The 19,648-nt window shown below is 38.1% G+C and overlaps 1 protein-coding gene across 2 annotated transcripts in view; it reads right to left on the reverse strand.

The window, feature by feature from the left end:
* Positions 1–4,321: 4,321 nt before the first annotated feature.
* Positions 4,322–19,648, reverse strand: part of pdzrn3b (PDZ domain containing RING finger 3b) — a 146,865-nt gene continuing 131,538 nt past the window's right edge. For both annotated transcript variants that reach the window (XM_056460387.1, XM_056460388.1), the window contains 7 exons: positions 13,364–13,617; positions 11,758–11,845; positions 8,765–8,863; positions 8,598–8,660; positions 8,411–8,512; positions 8,203–8,319; positions 4,322–6,606 (listed from right to left, as the gene is read on the reverse strand). In XM_056460387.1, the coding sequence (XP_056316362.1) occupies positions 5,083–6,606; positions 8,203–8,319; positions 8,411–8,512; positions 8,598–8,660; positions 8,765–8,863; positions 11,758–11,845; positions 13,364–13,617 (2,247 nt within the window). In that variant the 3' untranslated portion in view covers positions 4,322–5,082. The remainder of the gene's footprint in view (positions 6,607–8,202; positions 8,320–8,410; positions 8,513–8,597; positions 8,661–8,764; positions 8,864–11,757; positions 11,846–13,363; positions 13,618–19,648) is intronic.

Consider the following 19,648-nt stretch of genomic DNA (forward strand, 5'->3'; position numbering starts at 1 on the left):
GAAATAAATTTTCTTTATGTATACTGCAGAAAGTACACAAATTAGATTTATCAAAACAATTAGCAATTTGGAAATTTGTAGAATATACATTATGCAAAATCTAAAATGTATCTCTCTTATTTTGTTGGATATGCTGAACGTTTCAGGTTATAACCATGCTCTCTTCTATTGAATGCTGTCAGAAAAATTGGTCCAGAAAAAATTACGTCTTGGGGAGGTTAAGAGTAATGTAACAATTGTCTGACTTGTCTGTTGTCACATTTTTTTTAATAAAAAAAAAAGCATTTCAAGCATTTATCAAAACCCAGCATTTCTTACTGTGTAAATACAGTGCTCAGCATAAATGAGTACACCCCATTTTGAAAACAGATTTATTAAACAAACATATTTATTTATTCATTTATCCACAGTGGAATGAACCGTCAACTTATCTAGTATATGTTTTACGCAGCGGATGCCCTTCCAGCTGCAACCCAATTCACCTATAGTGCATGTCTTGGGACTGTGGGGGAAACTGGAGCACTCTGAGGAAACCCACGCGAACACGGGGAGAACATGCAAACTTCACACAAAAATGCCAACTGACCCAGCCGAGGCTTAAACCAGAGACCTTCTTGATGTATGGTGACATCGCTACCCACTGCGATTTTTTTATATACTTAAATATATAAATTTAATATTGATATTTATATACTTTATAAATAGAAAGATAATATATTTAAATACAGGCGATCTAATGTAAATGCCCAAATATTATTGTGAAGCATCCTACAGAAAATTTTAATTTAAAAGATAGATTTGTGAGGGGAGTACTCATATATGCTGATATATATATAGTGCCAATCCCAATTATACTCCTTAGCCCTTCCCCTTAGGGGTAGGGGTGCCCCAATTCTTTTAAGCTTGAAGGCTAAAAAGGGGCTAAGGGGAAGGGTTAGATAACTGTTGAAACTGAGATTTTCCAGAACCACACTCGAAACCAAGAGGTAAGAAATTTTCCCAGAATACACCATCTACAATGGCAGCATGGCTGCGCATAGAAGACAAGAGATGCACAAATTAGTATTTTTTGGCATTATTACGAATTTTTACAAGCACGTTTTAATACATTCATAACCTTGTTTGTATTTCAGTCATGCTTAAAAAAAACCTGCTAAAATAAAACCCGCTACATTTCACTATCTATAATTTATAATAATTTATAATTAAAACTCCTGTATAGCAGTCCCACAAAATTCTGACACTCGAATACACTGTCAGAAAAATCTAGTGGCTGGGAATGAGGAATGTTTGGCTGGGAATATAATGTTAATGTTGTTTTCTTGTGTTTACAAAGATGAATATGGTCACAGTGTAAATACACTACAGTTATGATCTTATTGCCACATTATATTGTTAAGATAACAATGTTGCCTTTAGTGATTTCCTGAAGATAAATACCAAAAAAGAACACAACTGGAATCAGCAGTCGCCATCTTCTGATCTTATATGAAGTAAGAGATTGCGATGACATTTGATGACTTTGCGATTAAATAATCTTACTCTTCTTTGTATCATTTGTAGGAGAAAATCTATAGCCACATTTTATAAGCAAGCAAACTAATTCCTCAAGATCTTGCTTATAGCGATTTTTACCATGGTTATCTAATAGGTTTTAGGCATTGTCTACAGTGGTACTTGTTGGTAACTTCCCAAGCCTGATGGAGACTGGAGTTTATTTCACATTCTTAACAATAAAAGCATCCCGTCAGCCTCTTTCCTCTCACAAAGCTGAACAAGAGCCAAGGACGCAAACACAGCGGTCTTATCGGTCAACAGCTGATTTACTCTGGAGCTTCTCCTTTTCTTTTGCAGTGGCATTTAGACAAATGAGAGGAGCTCCTAAACTAACACCGGAGGACGGCTGGCCATATCACACGCTGCCCACCTTCATTCATTACCTATATAAAAATAAAGCAGAGAATGTGATCAAAGCAATCTCCACTTCGCCTCTCTTCCTGGCCCGGAAAGGGAATGACTCAGAATTGATTGCTGTTGCTTCTTTTTGTTTGCCTTCGCATGGAATGCTGTTATCTTCTATTAAAAGAGTGTGTGTGAAGAGATCTCAGCGGACATAAATCACAGAAACAGCCCTCCTTCAGGCAAGCAGAAAAGCAATCAATTACACACAAGAAGACAGAGAGGAGGAGGCTGACAGCACATTCCCTCTCCTACCTTATTAACATAATTATTCCCTTAACGTTTATGCAAAAATACACAATAGTATGAGCTTTTTTGCAGATTAACATTTTTAAGGGGGCTGGGGGGGGGGGGGGGGGGTGTTGTTGGGTAAACTTCATGTTTCAACTAGGCAGAGACCAATGGTTGAAACTGCTCTGAAAAAAAGAAAATCTAGGGGTGAACCGATACCACTTTTTTACAAACTGACAGGAATACGTTTCCGATGCTTCATAGATTTGGTTGCCTCACAGCAAGAAGGTCGCTGGTTTTAGCCTCGGCTGGGTCAGTTGGTGTTTCTGTGTGGAGTTTGCATGTTCTCCCTGCATTTCTGTGGGTTTCGTTTGAGTGCTCCGGTTTCCCCCACAGTCCAAAGACATGTGGTACAGGTGAATTGGGCAGGCTAAATTGTCTGTAGTGTATGAGTGTGTATGGATGTTTCCCAGAGATGGGTTGTGGCTGGAAGGGCATCCGCTGCGTAAAACATGTGCTGGATAACTTGGTGGTTCATTCTAATGTGGCAACCCCGGATTAATAAAGGGCAAAAGCCGAAAAGAAAATAAATGATTTAACTAACATATTAATGAATAAATTAATGGAGGTTTTTTTTTGCCTGTAGCAAGGATGAACACATAAAAATCTTTAACAGAAGGCTATTCTGAGCCAAAAATTAACACACATTGTTGATAACCCTCTAAATCGATAGACATTATTGATTACTGATTAAGCATGCGCTGACACATGTCCATGACTTCCGACATTACATAATCATGTGTGTGCAGTTTACCTTACCTTATGGAGTCACTTTCTTGACATTGCATATTGGGGACGCATAAAACCCTGTTATGTGCTTCATTATATTGTCGAGTCCTGCTGTTAATCTGTGGGCAATCAAAAAGTAGGCTACATGATGTTTAATTTCGGGTGGATCAATAACGAATAATTAATTCGTTATGAATGAATGAACTATTCATAAATAATTCAATCACCGCCACCTACGGCGATGATGCAATCGTCCATCGCGATGTTTCACATTAGACATTGTACGATGCCAAGTTGTTCAATTACTGTTGAGTTGAGCTGGTATGTGGTATCGGCATTTCATGTACAACATGAGTACAAGTATTTTAACTAAGTATCAGCACGATACGGATATCGGCAATCCAGGCTCATTCTGAAAACGTACCTCTATATACATTTCTGGAGAGCGCCAAATACGTACCAGGAGCTACGTTTTTTGGCAGTGTTTGTTTTAGCGAATCCACTAGAGGCCGCTGTGTACCCTTTTTGAAATTTTATTTTTTGGCTTCTGTTTTTGCCTTACCTGATTTCTGGAACCGTTCTTCACCAGACTCGAACCCCATCGTCGTGGTCATCTCCTCTCCACATCTCAAGTTCACCAACATACATGGCAAGCTAACTGGACAAACGGGTAATAACCGGAAAGCCGTCCATATGAAGGTAAGTGGTCAGGTGTTAAGTGCGAAAAGAAACGGCGCCATACTGCCCCGTAGCGTTCATTCAAAAAATGAAACGCAGCCATACATACTTCTGGTTACATAATTCAGGATCTCCAGAAATGTATATAGGGCTACGTTTTCAGAATGAGCCTCTGTTGGGTATTGGTGCATCCCTGGTTTTAACATTTGTTTGCACTTGATTTTATTCTATAATCAAATGCAAAAACATGCAGCTTACCAGAAAAAAAACTGAGCTAGCTTGTGTGCTAGGAACGGTAGTCTTTTTTCTGAATGCAGCTGGCTGTGGCGCTCATTGCAGCTGTGGCATTGCAGACCTTTCAGTGTGATTGTAATGAGATAGAGGTCTGTTCACTGACCTGAGCTCTATGTTTCAGAGTTACACACAGCTGGGGACAGATAAGCAGAAACAGAGGCCTGGCTGGGTCAGTGGCCCTGAGGTCGAGTGGTCACTGAAGTGTGGACGCCATCCACCCGCAACCCCCCTAACAGACATGAACTGATACACACATACAACTGCACACCTCTTTGTTTAAATCATTTCAATGGTTTTGTAGAAAAAAAACCCACCTTATTTTGGATGTAATTACCGACAAAACATCTCACCACAAGATTTTGAAAGCTCATCAAATATAAAACAATAATTTATTATTTCTCTCATTTTACAAGACATCAAATTGCATGTCTAACTAATGATTTGTTAAACTGTATTATCTTGCTGCAATACAATGGAGACCTATATAAAAGGCTTTTTGTCTACAACAGACATTAATATCAACAATAATACAAACAGATTCAGATTTCAATAAATGTTTGATGCATGACAAATGTAACAGTAGCTGTGTGACGTAAGAACTTTAGGAAAAAAACAGCACCTTTTAAAATCTGTAAAGCAAAGTAATTTGTTGTAAAACTCTTTTCATAATGACTGAAAGGTATACAATAACACCTGGCGATATTCTGTGATGATCATGAAGCTAAATATCTGCATTGCTTTAATGAGCAATATGTATGCATAAATAAGTACAATACTGTTGACTGTTAGTTTACTCGTAGAAAAAAACAAAAAAATATTCTAAGGGTTCTTTATAGTCTTGGTACTGTTGTCCAAAACCTTTTAGAGTCCGAATGGTCATGATTCAGTAACAGAATATTTCAAACCACAAGCTCAATAGAAATGAACAGAGCAAACAAGAAAACACGTTCTCATCTCTTGTATAAAACCATCATCCTATTCAATATTTCAGACTCTCATTGTACCTTCTTTTGGCAAATGGCTCCTTCAGACAAGGCATTCATATTTCCTATTTACAAATGGTGCCGCATTGAACGAGGCAGAATTGTCTACCCCAATCGGTAGTGTCCTATATACAGAACATTACAGAGCCTACACTGTAGTCACAGAGAGTAGGGAATTGTACACTCGTGTCCCATCAGGGGACTTTGTACCATGGGTCAACAGTTCCTGGATAGTCATCCAATTGTCAAAGATTTTCTTGTTCCGCTTCTTCATCATCTTTTTGTGACTAAGTTCGATAATGTTGACATCCTTCTTATCCTCAGTGGTGACCCCCTGCTCTTTCTGACAATCCATACGACTCTGCTTCATAAATTCCCTACGTTGACGTTGTTCTTTGGCACGGACGGCGTGTTGCTTGCGCTCTTCTTTGCTCCAATACCGACCCATCTTCATCTCACTTATGGCATCATCATCTGTAGTCATCCCACTGCGCTCTTCTCGGATTCGTAGTGCTCGCTCTTTCAGAAGCTTGTCCCGAACTGGCCGCTTGGTAATGTAGCGTGTACCGTCACTGCGGATCTTCACTTTCCATTCCATCTTGGGTCCCAAGTCTGCAGAGTTGGCAGGGTCTCGGCACATGCTTACCAAGCTCATCTGGCTTTGGGCATATTCCACTGACTTTTGCTGGATCAGCTGCATATAGCTCTGGTAGTGCTGGGCATGAGCCGGGATGTGGGCATGTTTGTAGGGTGACTGGGGATGTGCATGACGACCTCCTTTGCGCTCTCTGACTTCAGGTTGGGTTACAACTTCAGACTCTTTCAATAATGTTGGACGACCCCTAGTAGGGCTGCAAGCCTCTTGGACGGGTGAGAGAAGGGGTTTGAGAATTCTGCTGGGACCCGAGGTACTGCTACTTGCTCCCGCTTCTGCTTGGTTTTCATTTCCACGTCGCAAAGAGTTGTCTGGTGAGAGTTCTAATGTAAGTGGGGTGCTTCGACAACTTTCACCAGTATTGTATGCACTGGAACTGTCCTTGTCAGACTTTTCTGGGAGTTCACTGATGTCTGCTAACTCGTGACGTCTTGCATCCACACTTGTGTTGTAGTTGCGAAAGCCACTGTTGTGCAGCATCCAGGATTGTTCGCGGCACTGCTCCCGTAACTGCTGCATGCGGTGCGCTCTGACTATGCTCAGGCACTCGAGCTCAATGCTGCGGAGCTCCTCATTCAGAAGTTCCAATTCTTTGTCGACACCCTCCTCTCCAACACCGCCTTGTCCACCACTAGGCCACAACAAGCTTTGATCCGGGGTACCACTACTGCCTGCGCTCTGCATCTGGCACTTCAGCTCCAAAAGCTCCCGAAACCGCTCACATTCATCAGCAGGAAAGTCACCCAAGAAGTCTGCATCTGCATAGTCTGCAGATATGAAGGACTCGCTGCTGAAGGGGAGGTCACCACTGCCGAGGGTGTCCTGACTGTATGCGAGTCTGCGTCGGCTTCCCAGTGTGGTGGAAGCGCTGGTCTGGTCATCTGCGAGATTCTCCTGCTCAGAGCTCTCATCATTGCGAGTGCTGTCATCAGTGCGGCCCACTCCACTGTCTTTCTCATGGTGGTGGGAGAGCAGTGTAGCAGTATCTGTTGTACCTCCATCTTCCTCGTGCTTTTTCTGTAGCAAAACAATTCAGGGGATACTGTTAATCTCTTCAATAAAAACCTTAAATAACTTCACATTTTGCTGGATCAGCTGCATATGTATATAACTCCAATGTAACGACTACATTCAGGCTAGGGTTAGTGATTTTTTTTTTTTTTTACGATACCAGTGGCAAATTTAAGTATCAATTTGCCACTGGTATTGTAAAAAAAAACAAAATCTTACATTACCAAACTACAATAATTTAACTTATAATAAAAGTTACATTGCTGATAACCGCAAAGCAGTCTGGGTAACACTTTATTTTGATGGTCCATTTGAGCATTAGTAGACTGTCTGCTTAATATCTATTGATACTGCTCCTTTAACACACATTTAACTGACTATAAGGGTGCTTTGACACTATCACTTTTGGTCCACACCCAGGTTCGTTTGACGTCAGAGTACGATATGTTTAGCTTGCGTGAATGTGTCTTCTGAACTCGGGTGCGCACCCACGAACCGTACCCGAATCCTCCTGAAAGAGGTGGTCTAGGGCAGCGGTCCCCAAAAGGAGGGTTTCGGCCCACAAGTGGGCCTTAGCGTGCTTTGTGGGGGGTACCATCATATTTAAAAAATTTCTTAGCAAATTTCTTAGCATGTTGCCCTAGTTCGTTTTATCCCCTAGTTCAGGGGTCCTCAACAACCAGTCCGTGGATCAATTGGTACCGCGGCAATGAACCCTGCGAGCGTACCGAAAGTCACGTGACAAAAATTTACTGATCAGCTTCAGCTTGTATGGAATATTCACATTTCGATAAGACAAATTTTCTCAGACAAACACAGAACACTCAAACAATGCAGTGATTTGTTTTTTCTCCATAAATAAAACTTGTATCAGAGTGACAGCAATGTTTTGTCAGCTTGTCATCCTCTGAGAAAACAGTTGATGGTTGTCTAGCAACCTACCGGAACCCACCCGATTTAAAATGAAGTACACTAGTACACTAGTAATAAGTACACTACTGTATATATATATATATATATATATATATATATATATATATATATATATATATATATATATATATATATATATATATATATATATATATATATATATATATATTACATGTTGACAGAATAGCTATATGCCTGATGTTGTACCTTCAAGTCAAACATGTAATAACTTGCTGTGTCTGCTTTTTTTCACAAAAGAACCAATTTATGAACCATTTAAACCAAAAGTACAGAAGCCATTACTCCCTTTACACAGGTAATTGTCAACTCATCTCGTCTATGGTTATTGCTGTCTTCAGTATTGGTATTTTCCATACTGGCACCAGGTGTCGGTTCCCAAATTCTAACTGGTTTAATCAATTGTCAAAATGCATTTACACATGCACAGATGTCCACTTCTGAAATGCATGTTTGAGCAAACGGGGCAAAACTACCTTGAAATGTAGTCATGCTTTCTTTTAAACCAGCGTCCTAGCTTGACTGCTTTACCTCCAGCTCAGTGACGGACACAGACAATTATGATTGATATGTTGGATGTCATGCCACGACAGGCTGAGCTGTGATTGACTGATCTACTCAACCAGTGACTTTGTGATGGATTTGCTGTACCTGCTGGAGCATGCTCGCTGTGAACTGCATAGCCTGATGGTGTTGTTGCTCCAACATATCCATGTGAAGGTCATCCAGGTAGTCATTTCTGTCATCATCCATCCAACCCTCATCCAGCTAGTACAACAAGGACAGGACAAAAGCTATCAGCTGCCCTTCAGAGTTGGTAAAGAGCATGTATGATGTGTTTCTGGCATGGCAATCTCACCTGTATCTCTGGTCGAGCCAATAGCAAACACACATTTGGGTGTTCTTCACTGGTTAAAAGAGCCACTGCTTCCTCACGGTTTTGGATCTCAATGCCATTGATCTGAATTGTGGAGTGGAGATTTGTTTATACAAAATGTCTGAATATTATGACTTATTAAAAATGATCTCACTGATATAAAGCAAACCTGAATAATTCGATCTCCCTCTCGGATTCTTCCATCTTTCGCAGCAATGCTGTTTGGATCAATCTGTGCATTGAGAAACAATGGTGACCCAGAATACAAATGTGAAAAAAGTGGCTTAAGAGGCTTTGAACAATGTGCCAGACATTACATGCACAAAAAAAACTCACCTCACTGACATAGATCCCCGTCTCATCCTCATCATCCGTCCTGTAGCATACAGTAAAGCCCAGTTTATCGTGGATATTTGTTCTGTATAAATCCACTTCCTAAAAGAATAGAATGATATTTTAATGCATTCCAGACTTTAAGTAAGTCCATTCAGCAAGCTGATCTGCTAAACAATGTAAAAAGGATGTATAAAACACAATGTCTTGATCTACAAAGATATACAGACTACACGCTGCAACAAACATGTACAAGTGTCATGTCTCGCTTATCTTGTTGATGTCTGTAAATAGGTGAATCTCATGAACACATGTCTAGCTCAGATAACATATACAGTATGGATTTGTAGGCCTGGGCCGATGAATAAAAATTAAACATAACAATGATAAGTTCTGGACTTTTTTACTCTATAATGATCTAAGGGGCAATCACACAACAGAAATGTGCAGCAATGGGAATCTTAAAGTGTGTTGATATTAGAGATTTTCAGCCACCGAAAATTTATCGGCTGAATATGTTATGCCATTTAATAGACCCTCTAATTTTTGTGGCTTCAGTAATTGTTGGGGTCAGGGGTGTAGCGGACATTTTAAGGGGGGGTTGGTGCAGCTGATTGAGATCCAAAATTTTTTATTCATATAATTATTAATCACCTTGTTTAAATGGGCTGTCTCTAAAAGTGAGATGGACGTATTCCCCCCGTCCCACCTGGTTGCTACGCCCCTGGTTGGAGTATTTTTTTTAAATCTGGAAGCATTAACAGCATTATATTGAAATATATATCGTTATTCTTCAATATGGAAAATAATTATTGACATGGCATTTTTGACATATCGCCCTGCCCTATGTATTTGAATAAACTACAATATACATGCATGTAATACTTTTAAGCAGTTTTACTTTTACATCATATGACATTGCTAAACACCGTCTTGGTATGTCTAATACAGCTTTTTAAAGTTGTGTGCAGTATTGTTGTACAGTATTGTACGTAACGCATTTAAAAGTGCAGATGAACATCTTTATAACATTGTTGTAATGTAAGCATAACTTTAGAGTTAACAGGAATTTAAAATGTTCTTTAAAAACCCTTACACCCATCAAATATGTTTATTTGCACTAAATACAGTAAAACAGTACTATTACAAACAGTACTAAACAAAAATAACCTTTCCATTTTAAGCAGCTTTTATTTATTTGAATTAAAATGTTCCCTATGATGGCAAAACTGAATTTTCAACAACAAAGGCTCTAGTCTTCAGTTCTTTTAAAAATCAATGCTGATATGATACCAAATAAACAAGTTTGATGAACAGCATTGCATTTCTTTTTACATGACATCTTTGAAAACAGTAGTTTTTTATTATGTGGTATTGAGAATTTACAACGCAAATTTGTGGAGGTTGTCACAAAAGATTGGGTTGTCGCGATACCATTAATTAATCTTACGATACCATACCAGCTGAAGTATCACGATACCAAGTAGTATTGCGATACTGAAATTCATAACTCAAATTATAAAGAAAATTGTCAGAAATATCATATTGTTATAGGCCTACTTGAATGTAATTCATAATTCCCTTAAAGCCAAAAAGTATTATTTGCACGTCACTTCACTTAATATGTATTCGTTCTTTTTGTTTATTTTGTAGAGAACTGACAAACAAAAATACATTAAAATAAAGATACAAATTATACAGAATGAAATTTGCTAAAAAGAGCATTTTTCTAACAAAATGAGGTTATATGAAGTGGTCAAAAATTGTTTCAATGTTTCCTGTTGCTATTTTGGGTTTTTCATCTATATATTTTTTTTCAGTCTTATCAGGCAACAATCCAAAGTAATTCAAAATTTCACTTTGTGAGTCGTTCTTTTAAAGAGATTGTTGCTGTTGTTGTAGCTACTAAATGATATTAACAGGAACAGAAATAAACCGATTCAGGAGTGTGCTCGAACTGAAGCGTTAGAAAACGTGAAATAGGGTACCTAAAATTGTCTATTGTTGCACAAACGTGAGCATTTTTGTGACTTTTCCACATGCAGCATTATCTATTGTAGATAAACTATTAATAACGATACTACCGTTTGCAAACTACAGTGGCACCGCTAGTATTTTGAAGCCACAGTATTGCGATACTACCATAGTACTGGTAAACCATGCAACCCTGCAAAAGATAATGGAAAGTCTTAAAGGTACCAGACACAATTTGAAAAATGGGTTTTTGTGTAATTTCCTAAGCAGTAATTGTTGATTATAACTTTCATAAGCTGGTTATTTTATTACATAACACGATTACAAATCTCTCTTTCACATTACGAACAGACCCTGAGCACAATGTATAAATGCATTGCCAACCTTAGAGCATCAACAACTCTTTTTCCTTTGTCCTTGAGGGGCAAGAGCATTAATCAAGGTAAACAAGCGAGGAGGGAGGAGGTGGTGTTGAGCATTCAAATTCACCCCTTCCTAGTCATTGATCTCTGTCTGAAGGCCCCCACCGTGTCACCTGGAGGCCCTTAGGGGCCAATGAGAGGTCGTCGAGAGTACTGCATGCAGAGCATCTGCTGCTATAAGTCTCTGAACTTCATCTCTTTATGGACTCCTTCATTGTGACCCTCATGACTTACTGCCCAACACTCTCATTACACTGCAATCTGTCTATGCTTATTGTACACCAAGATCCATCACACCAGTCTGATCCCAACCTATCCAATTATCTCTTTTCACCGAAGTATAAGTCAATGACAAAGGTAAATAATGATATCCTCGTCTCGCATCTGTTTCAGGGCTAAAAAGGCTACTTGATGTCAGTACGGCTGACCACTTGGGTGCCTGTGTGAGGTTATTGAGGGTTTGTTTGGTAAATTCACCAATTGATCAGCAGAGACAGATTGCATCAGGCCTGGCGTCAGCATGTCTTTCTTTATGTCTTCAGTCGTCCTTTTATCGTGAATTGAGTTAAGAGTAAAGAGAGACGTTATGTGGTACATTACCTCATATTCCAGCTCTTCTCTTTCTATCTCGTGCTGCATGCCCTCTAGGAAATCATTAGGGTCGAAGTATTCATGAGCTGGAGAGTGTCTAGAAAACAAAACCATATCACATTGAAAATAACATCATAGAGGAACTGTAATTTAGAAAATAACAATGTGTTCAAGCGTAACACAATGTGTCCTAATTTCTTTACAACCTCTTTGCTTATGTGAGATTACCATTTGACAATAGACAAGGCAAGGCAAGTTTATTTATACAGCACATTTCATACACAGTAGCAATTCAAAGTGCTTTACATAAACATGAATAAAAAAGTATAAGAAAAAAAAAAAATGATTAAAAACAGATAAAAATGTGTTAAAACAGGTTATAAAAGAATAAAAAAGAAAAGAAAGACATATTGCGATCTGTTGGACGTAGCACAGTGCTCATTCAGTAAAGGCACAGCTAAACACATGTGTTTTCAGTCTTGATTTGAATGTACCTAATGTTGGAGCACATCTGATCATTTTTGAAAGCTGATTCCATCAGTGAGGGGCGTAGTAGCTGAAAGCCGATTCACCCTGATTTGACTGAATTCTTGGAATTTTTAGTTTATATTATCCTAAAGATCTGAGTGATCTGTTTGGTTTGTATTTAGTGAGCATATCTGTAATGTATTGAGGTCCTAGACTATTTAGTGATTTATAGACAAGTAGTAATACTTTAAAATCTATTCTGAATGTAACTTGGAGCCAGTGCAAAGACCTGAGGACATGTGTGGTGTGCTAGGATTTTCTGTTTCTGGTCAGAATCCTGGCCGCAGCGTTCTGGATGAGCTGTAACTGTCTGACTGTCTTTTTGGGAAGGCCGGTGAGGAGGCCGTTACAGTAATCCACCCTGTTGCTGATGAAAGCATGAACAAGTTTCTCTGGAAACAAAGCTTCACTGGAAGCAAAGCATCTAATTCTTGCAATGTTTTTGAGATGATAGTATGCTGATTTACTAACTGCTTTGACACGATTATTGAAACTCATATCTGACTCCAGAGTCACACCAAGATTCTTGACCTTTTTTTTTTTTTTTTTTTTTAATTTAGATGCAAGGTACGCATTCACCTTGAGAACTTTACAATGTGTATAATGATTGTTTTTTTGTTTACTCATCCAATCCATTTTAAAGCTACAATTTCCAATTTTACAACACTTATGTGACACTTGATCCTTGGGCAGCAACAGTCAAAATCTATTTTTTACAACTCAGTTTTTTACAGAATCTAAGAAATAATGAAGTAAAGACGAGCATGGGAATTAGAAATAAGTTGTTGTATGTTGGGGGTACAAAAATTAATTAAACTCTTCTTTCAAGGCTTTAACCTGTGAGAGACAAACCCCGAGGACACATGCAGCGAGATAAGGTAAATCCAAATAAATTAATTTCATCTTGTGCCCTGGGCCCAAACATCTAACAAGTATATTAAAATCTTGTTGGGCTGGTAGAGCAACTTTTAAATTATGTAAAAACCATGTACATGCTACAAATAGCTACTCTCTCTGCTATAATCCACAGTTAGGTTTCCAAAATCTGTAATAAGCATTGTAAATGGTCCAGGAATCTGTCACTCACCTCTCTGGCAGGAGGTACTGTTCAAGCACATCCACAGGAGTGGAGGATGTAGGCAGCTTGCTGAGGGCCATGATATGCTGGAAGGTGATGTCCGTCTGAGTGCTGATATCCACGACCTGTCCTTCCCCAGCTGGGCCTGTAGGTTTGGGTCTGGGAGCCCGACGGAGCACCTGGACCATAATGGGCTCTTTAGCCATACGGAAAGCCTCCACTGCCTGGTCGTGTGTCGCCTTGGACAAGTCCTTTCCATTGACCTGTTGAAACAGATGAACATAAGAGCACTGATGTTAACATCCAGGGGTGAACATAACAGATACGTAGGTGCGCACTCATTATTACAATAAAAAATCAGCACCAAATAAGTAATAATAATAATAATAATAATATTAAAGGAATTTTATTTATACTTTTCTCAAAGTCAAAGTGCTACAAGGCAAAGAAGAATAAAACACTAAAGAAAACAGTAAAACAATACAATATAAACAATAAAAATACAGTGAATAAGTTGACAAAAATGATCCTCATAAATTAAAAAGCATTGCTAAAAAAGGGGTCTTAAGAAGTTTCTTAAAACAGTCCAGAGAAGTGGCGTTTCTGATGCTTATGGGCAATGCCTTCAATAACGTAGGCGCAGAGTACGAGAAAGCCCTTAAGGTCTTAAGTTTACGCTGTGGCTGATACAGGGTGAGTCCCGATGCAGAATAAAGATAGCGAGCAGGAGTGGAAAGAGTGACCAGGTCACAAATGTAATCAGTGCTAAAGATTTTGCATACCAACATGTTGGCAAGTTGTTAGCCGTTTAAATATTGCTCTTGTATTTGTTTTGTAAGCAGCGGTTATAGTAGTATAGTATAGTGAATCAAATGGAGTGGTCCATAGTACACGGGCTTGTGCAACATTTCCACGCTTGTGGATTGGAGGAAAAATGGAAAATGAAAAATGTTGATCTCTGTGGAGTTTTACAAATGAAAAATCAAAAGTAAAATCCCTTAAAGGAGTAAAGTCACTGTAAAGCCCAACATACTGTATACTTTTACGTATAGTGTACACAGAACACACAACAACAGTTGATATCAGTCTGATAAATCTTAAGATTATCTATAGACCATTTTGAGGGATGTAAACAAAAACAATGGTCCTAACGTATTTCCTGTTTCACATTTTTAATTTCTATAACATCTGAGAATCCAAAAAGAGCCACATATTGATAAATAATGTTATGATTGTTGTTTTAACATGAAGTTATGATTAAATTACCTTGTTACGGCTTTGAAATAGTTTGATAACAAGCAGAAAATGTTCATGGGCTAATGCCATGACCACATTGAAATAGTCTATAACTTGCACGTTATCACCTCCGCCAAAACTGGTTAACAATTTTTTTCATGGCATTTCCATGAACTTCCTTTCCATAAGATATTTTATAAGAGCAATCAAATGCTATCAAGTATCTGAAGTGTCTTGTCCCCTATAAGGCCCCCCTACAACAGCTGTAATAGGTCACTTATTCACATGTAACTAAGTAATCACACAGACTTTTTCTAATACTTACATATGTGAAAAAATAATACACAGTAGCCGACACTGTGTTGATCTGAATTACTTTATGTTTATTAGTCGTAACAATTTCAGGAGGAACCCTAGGAACCCTAAAAAGCCAATTTAAATTATATAATATTTTTATTATTTTAATCGGAAAGGGATCAGCATTGCTTTTACACACTATGGCTGTCATGAATCAGCTCAATGACTGGAAGAGCTGTGATATAAATGAAAGCTATCGGCTATTTTTTTTTGTGGGAGGGGCTACGTTACACATGGAACAAAGCTGCACATTTCGAGGCACTTCAGTGGACCTTTAATCAGTAAAGCTGTACTGAAATGACATATCCAAAGAAGCAAAGCAGCCATTGCAACTGCATCCAGCTAGACTCAGCGAAACAACAACAACATAAATTAGAAAGCGCTCTCTTGCTAATTAATCAGGGTCATTAAACAAAGCGAACCAAGGGAGCTTTCTTTAGCTAAGTAATTGAAGACGAGGGCCTCCCAGGAAGATGTTGTGGTGGCTGTACATGAGGAAATGAATGCAAGCTTGAGGGCCGAAGCATGGCACACCAATCAAGAGCAGTGCTCCGCAGATGAGGGCTGAAAGTAATGAGAAAGAAGAGGTTCAAAGCAATCTTGTAGTGCGGGAAAGCAAGGGCAGATGTGGTCAGAGGTGCACACATAGAGGGACGTTTCAAAATGCATTTGTACAGAAGTTGCATTTATGTGTTTGCAATTGTTACTACCAAAAAATGTTTGATGATAACACAGTGCTGCTGCTATAGTACTTTTACAGTATATACAGATGAAGTCAGAATTATTAGCCCCATTTGAATTTTTTTTTATTTCGGCTAGAATAAAAGCAGTTTAAAATTTTTTAAAAGCCATTTTAAGGTGAAAATTATTAGCCCCTTTGAGCTATATATTTTTTGATAGTCTACAGAACAAACCATCGTTATACAATAACTTGCCTAATTACCCTAACCTTCCTAGTTAACCTAATTAACCTAGTTAAGCCGCTTAAATGTCACTTTAAGCTGGATAGAAGCGTCTTGAAAAATATCTAGTCAAATATTATTTACTGTCATCATGGCAAACATAAAATAAATCAGTTATTAGAAATGTGTTATTAAAACTATCATGTTTAGAAATGTCTTAAAAAAAATCTTCTCTCAGTTAAACAGAAAAAATAAACGGGGCTAATAATTCTAACTTCAACTGTCAACTGAATACTATAAATGAATATTACCATAATAATGTCTGATACAGTAGTGGCCAAAAAGGGGGGAATTTACACAATATTAACTTTTATTAACCTTACAATTTGCAATAAATCAACAAAATCTTAAGAACACAAAAGGAAAACACTTTTGACAAACTTTTGAATTGACAAGCGGATTTGGCATGAAAGGCAAACTAAAGCATATCTTGAATAAAGCCTGGTTTAATAACATTTATTTTTAATGAAGGCGACACAGTGGCTCAGTGGTTAGCACTGTCTTTTTGCAGCAACAAGGTCACTGGTTTGAGTCCTGGCTAGGCCATTTGGCATTTCTGTGTGGAGTTTGCATGTTCTCCCCATGTTTCCCAGTGTTTGTGTGACTGCGAGAGTGTATGAGTGTTTCCCAGTAATGTGTTGCGACTGGAAGGGAATCCACTGTGTTAAACATATGCCGGAGTAGTTGGTAGTTCATTCTGCTGTGGCGACCCCTGATAAATAAGGGACTAAGCCGAAGGAAAACAAATGAATTTATTTTTAATGAAAAGACATTAAAGCCTTTGTTATTCTGACCAACTGTCATTTTCTAGAAGATAAGAAAAACTCTAAATGATAATGTCATATTTGAAATTCAGAAGAAATATTGTCAGACATTTAGAGAATAAAACAAATATTAGCATTTTATGTTCATAAAATAAAATCATAATAATAAATTCAAATCCACAAAAACTGAGATTTTTTTTTCATAGCTGTGATTATCAGGTTTTAATATTTCTCTATTATTGGTCTCTTGTTCTGGTAACTACTGTATATACACTCACCGGCCACTTTATTAGGTACTCCTTACTATTACTGGGTTGGACCCACATTTGCCCTCAGAACTATCTTAATGCTTCATGGCACAGATTCAACAAGGTACTGGAAATATTCCTCAGAGGCCATTTGAGTACAGTGAACTCTTTGTCATGTTCAAGAAACCTGAGATGTCTGAGATGATTCACGTTTTATGACCTGCTGGAAAATGGGTACACTGGTCATAAAGAGATGGACATGGTCAGCAACAATACGCAGATAGGCTGTGACCTTCACACTTTTTGGTCATTTGCACTCACAGAACTGCCACTCACTGGATATTTTCACTTTTTCAGAGCATTCTCTGTAAACCCTAGAGATGGTTGTGCGCGAAAATCCCAGTAGATCAGCAGTTTCTGAAATACTCAGACCAGCCCGTCTGGCATCAACAACCATGCCACGTTCAAAGTCACTTAAATCACTTTCTTCCCCATTCTGATGCTCGGTTTGAACTGTAGCAGATCATCTTGACCATGTGTACATGCCTAAATGCATTGAGTTGCTGCCATGTGACTGGCTGATTAGAAATTTGCGTAACAAGCAGTTGGACAGGTGTACCTAAAAAAGCGGCCGGTGAGTGTAAAGAGCAGTGTGAAGTTAAATAAAAAAAAAAAAAATATATATATATATATGCTATACAAATGTCCTAGTTAGGCTGAGGTCAACTTTAACCTAAGAGCAAATGCACCTTCATTAGGATGCAAAAGCACAACAGTTTCTCTTAGCGTGTGTGCTAACAGGGTGTTTGACCTTGCATGAACCGCCTCTCTTATCTCAAAGCTTATAGAGCTTTTCCCCATGTGCTCATCTCAAAAAACGCAGCGTTCCCCATTTGTTCATTTTTTTTTATTTCTAGATGAGAGACAGCTTTGATATGATCTTTGCTAGAGGCATTCACACCCACTTATGCAAACCTGCTTGTATACACACACACGCACGCACAAACACAGGCTTACAGTAGCACAACGATGTGATGAAATTCATGGAAAAAAAAATTGGTTGATGCAATGCTTGAGCATTCACAAACATCTTATTATTGCACACAATGTGACTATTTACAAATGCGCACACATTTACATACAGATACTCAAAATACTACTTTATTTTAGAAGCATAGTTTTCTTAAGTTGTTTGTTATGTGAAACATTTCTAACATCAAACCTCTCATACATCTGTTAGAGATCCACAGTGCATGCAGTAACTTCATGTTAAACAAATAAATAACTTGTGAGAAATACGTTCAGTCTAATTCACAAGCTGCTGGATCCCATTCTCGGATTTCCAAACAGACAGGATTGGAGCACTTGAGCTTTGAAGAGGGAATATGTTAACTAATAACCATGAGGATTAAAACTAATCCTAGCCCGAGGGGATAATTGGAACATCCAATATGAATTCAAATTCTGAAACTTTCAAACCGAAACAAAGACTTACCATCTCTCAAAAAAGAACACCAAGAAAGCTTCTTTTTGGAGAAGGTTTGCCAAAACTGACATCCCAAATGAACTTCAGCGTAATGTTTTGTTTAGACTATAGGAACAACCATGGTAAATCAACTTCAGTACCATAGTATAATAAAAATATTATGAATATCATACATTTTTACAATGATTACCATTAAGACCCTCTAAGATGTCATTCAAAGAAAAAGTAGTTTATATATAAAAATACTTTTAATATTTGTCATTGGAAATATTTCTTTTGCCATAGGTTTTACCTATTGTCAGCATAAAGCTCTAAATAATTTCAAATATAGCAATATTTATTTTGATCACAAATTGTTTTATATATTTGAATACCAACCCAGGCTCATTATGAAAACAAAGCCCTATGAACTCTTCTGAAGAGCGCCAAATACATTCCGGGACGTTTTTTTGCAGTTTTTGTTTTCGCAAATCCGAGGCCGCTGTGTATTTTCAGATCTCAAATTTATCTTGCGAGTGCCAATCACACCTGCTCTTCTCACGCAAATCCACCAGAAGCCACTGTCGACTGACTAACTGACCAACCGATCGATAATCCCCAACACACCCCATTCCCTAAACCCAATCGATAGTGTTTAAAAGGAACCGATTGACCAGCGCCCACTAGAGTTGCACGGTTTACCGATACTATGGAAGTACCATAATACTATGTTCGTAAATGGTAGTATCGTCATTAATGGTTCTTCAATATTTATTGTTGCATGAGGAAATGTCACTAAATAAATGAGAATGTCAAATAATACTTCTTTTAAATAAGTGAATTATTAGTTAAATTTACGTATTATAACATATAAAATATAATATTTCTGACAGTTAGCTTTATTTCATAGATTTGAGTTATGAATTACAGTATCGGAATGCTACTTGGTATCATGATACTTCAGCTGGTATTATAATGTGACTTAAATGTATGGTATCGTGACAACCATAGCACCCACCCACTTCCCTAAACCCAACCCACAGTATTTTCAAAAGAAATCCAGAAAAGAGAAACCCCCTGATTTTTACCACGTTTTCAGATTTTACCACATTCTCACCCTGTTATTTACAGGTTTATTCAATTTTTTGGCTTTTGTTTTTGTTTTACCTGCTTTCTGGAACCATTCTTTGCCAGACGCAAACCCCTTTGTTGCATCTCAAGTCTGCCAATGTGCGCTGGACAAACTGGTAACAGAGGGAAAG

This window comes from Danio aesculapii, chromosome 6 (genome assembly GCF_903798145.1).
Source record: "Danio aesculapii chromosome 6, fDanAes4.1, whole genome shotgun sequence".
NCBI lineage: Eukaryota > Metazoa > Chordata > Actinopteri > Cypriniformes > Danionidae > Danio > Danio aesculapii.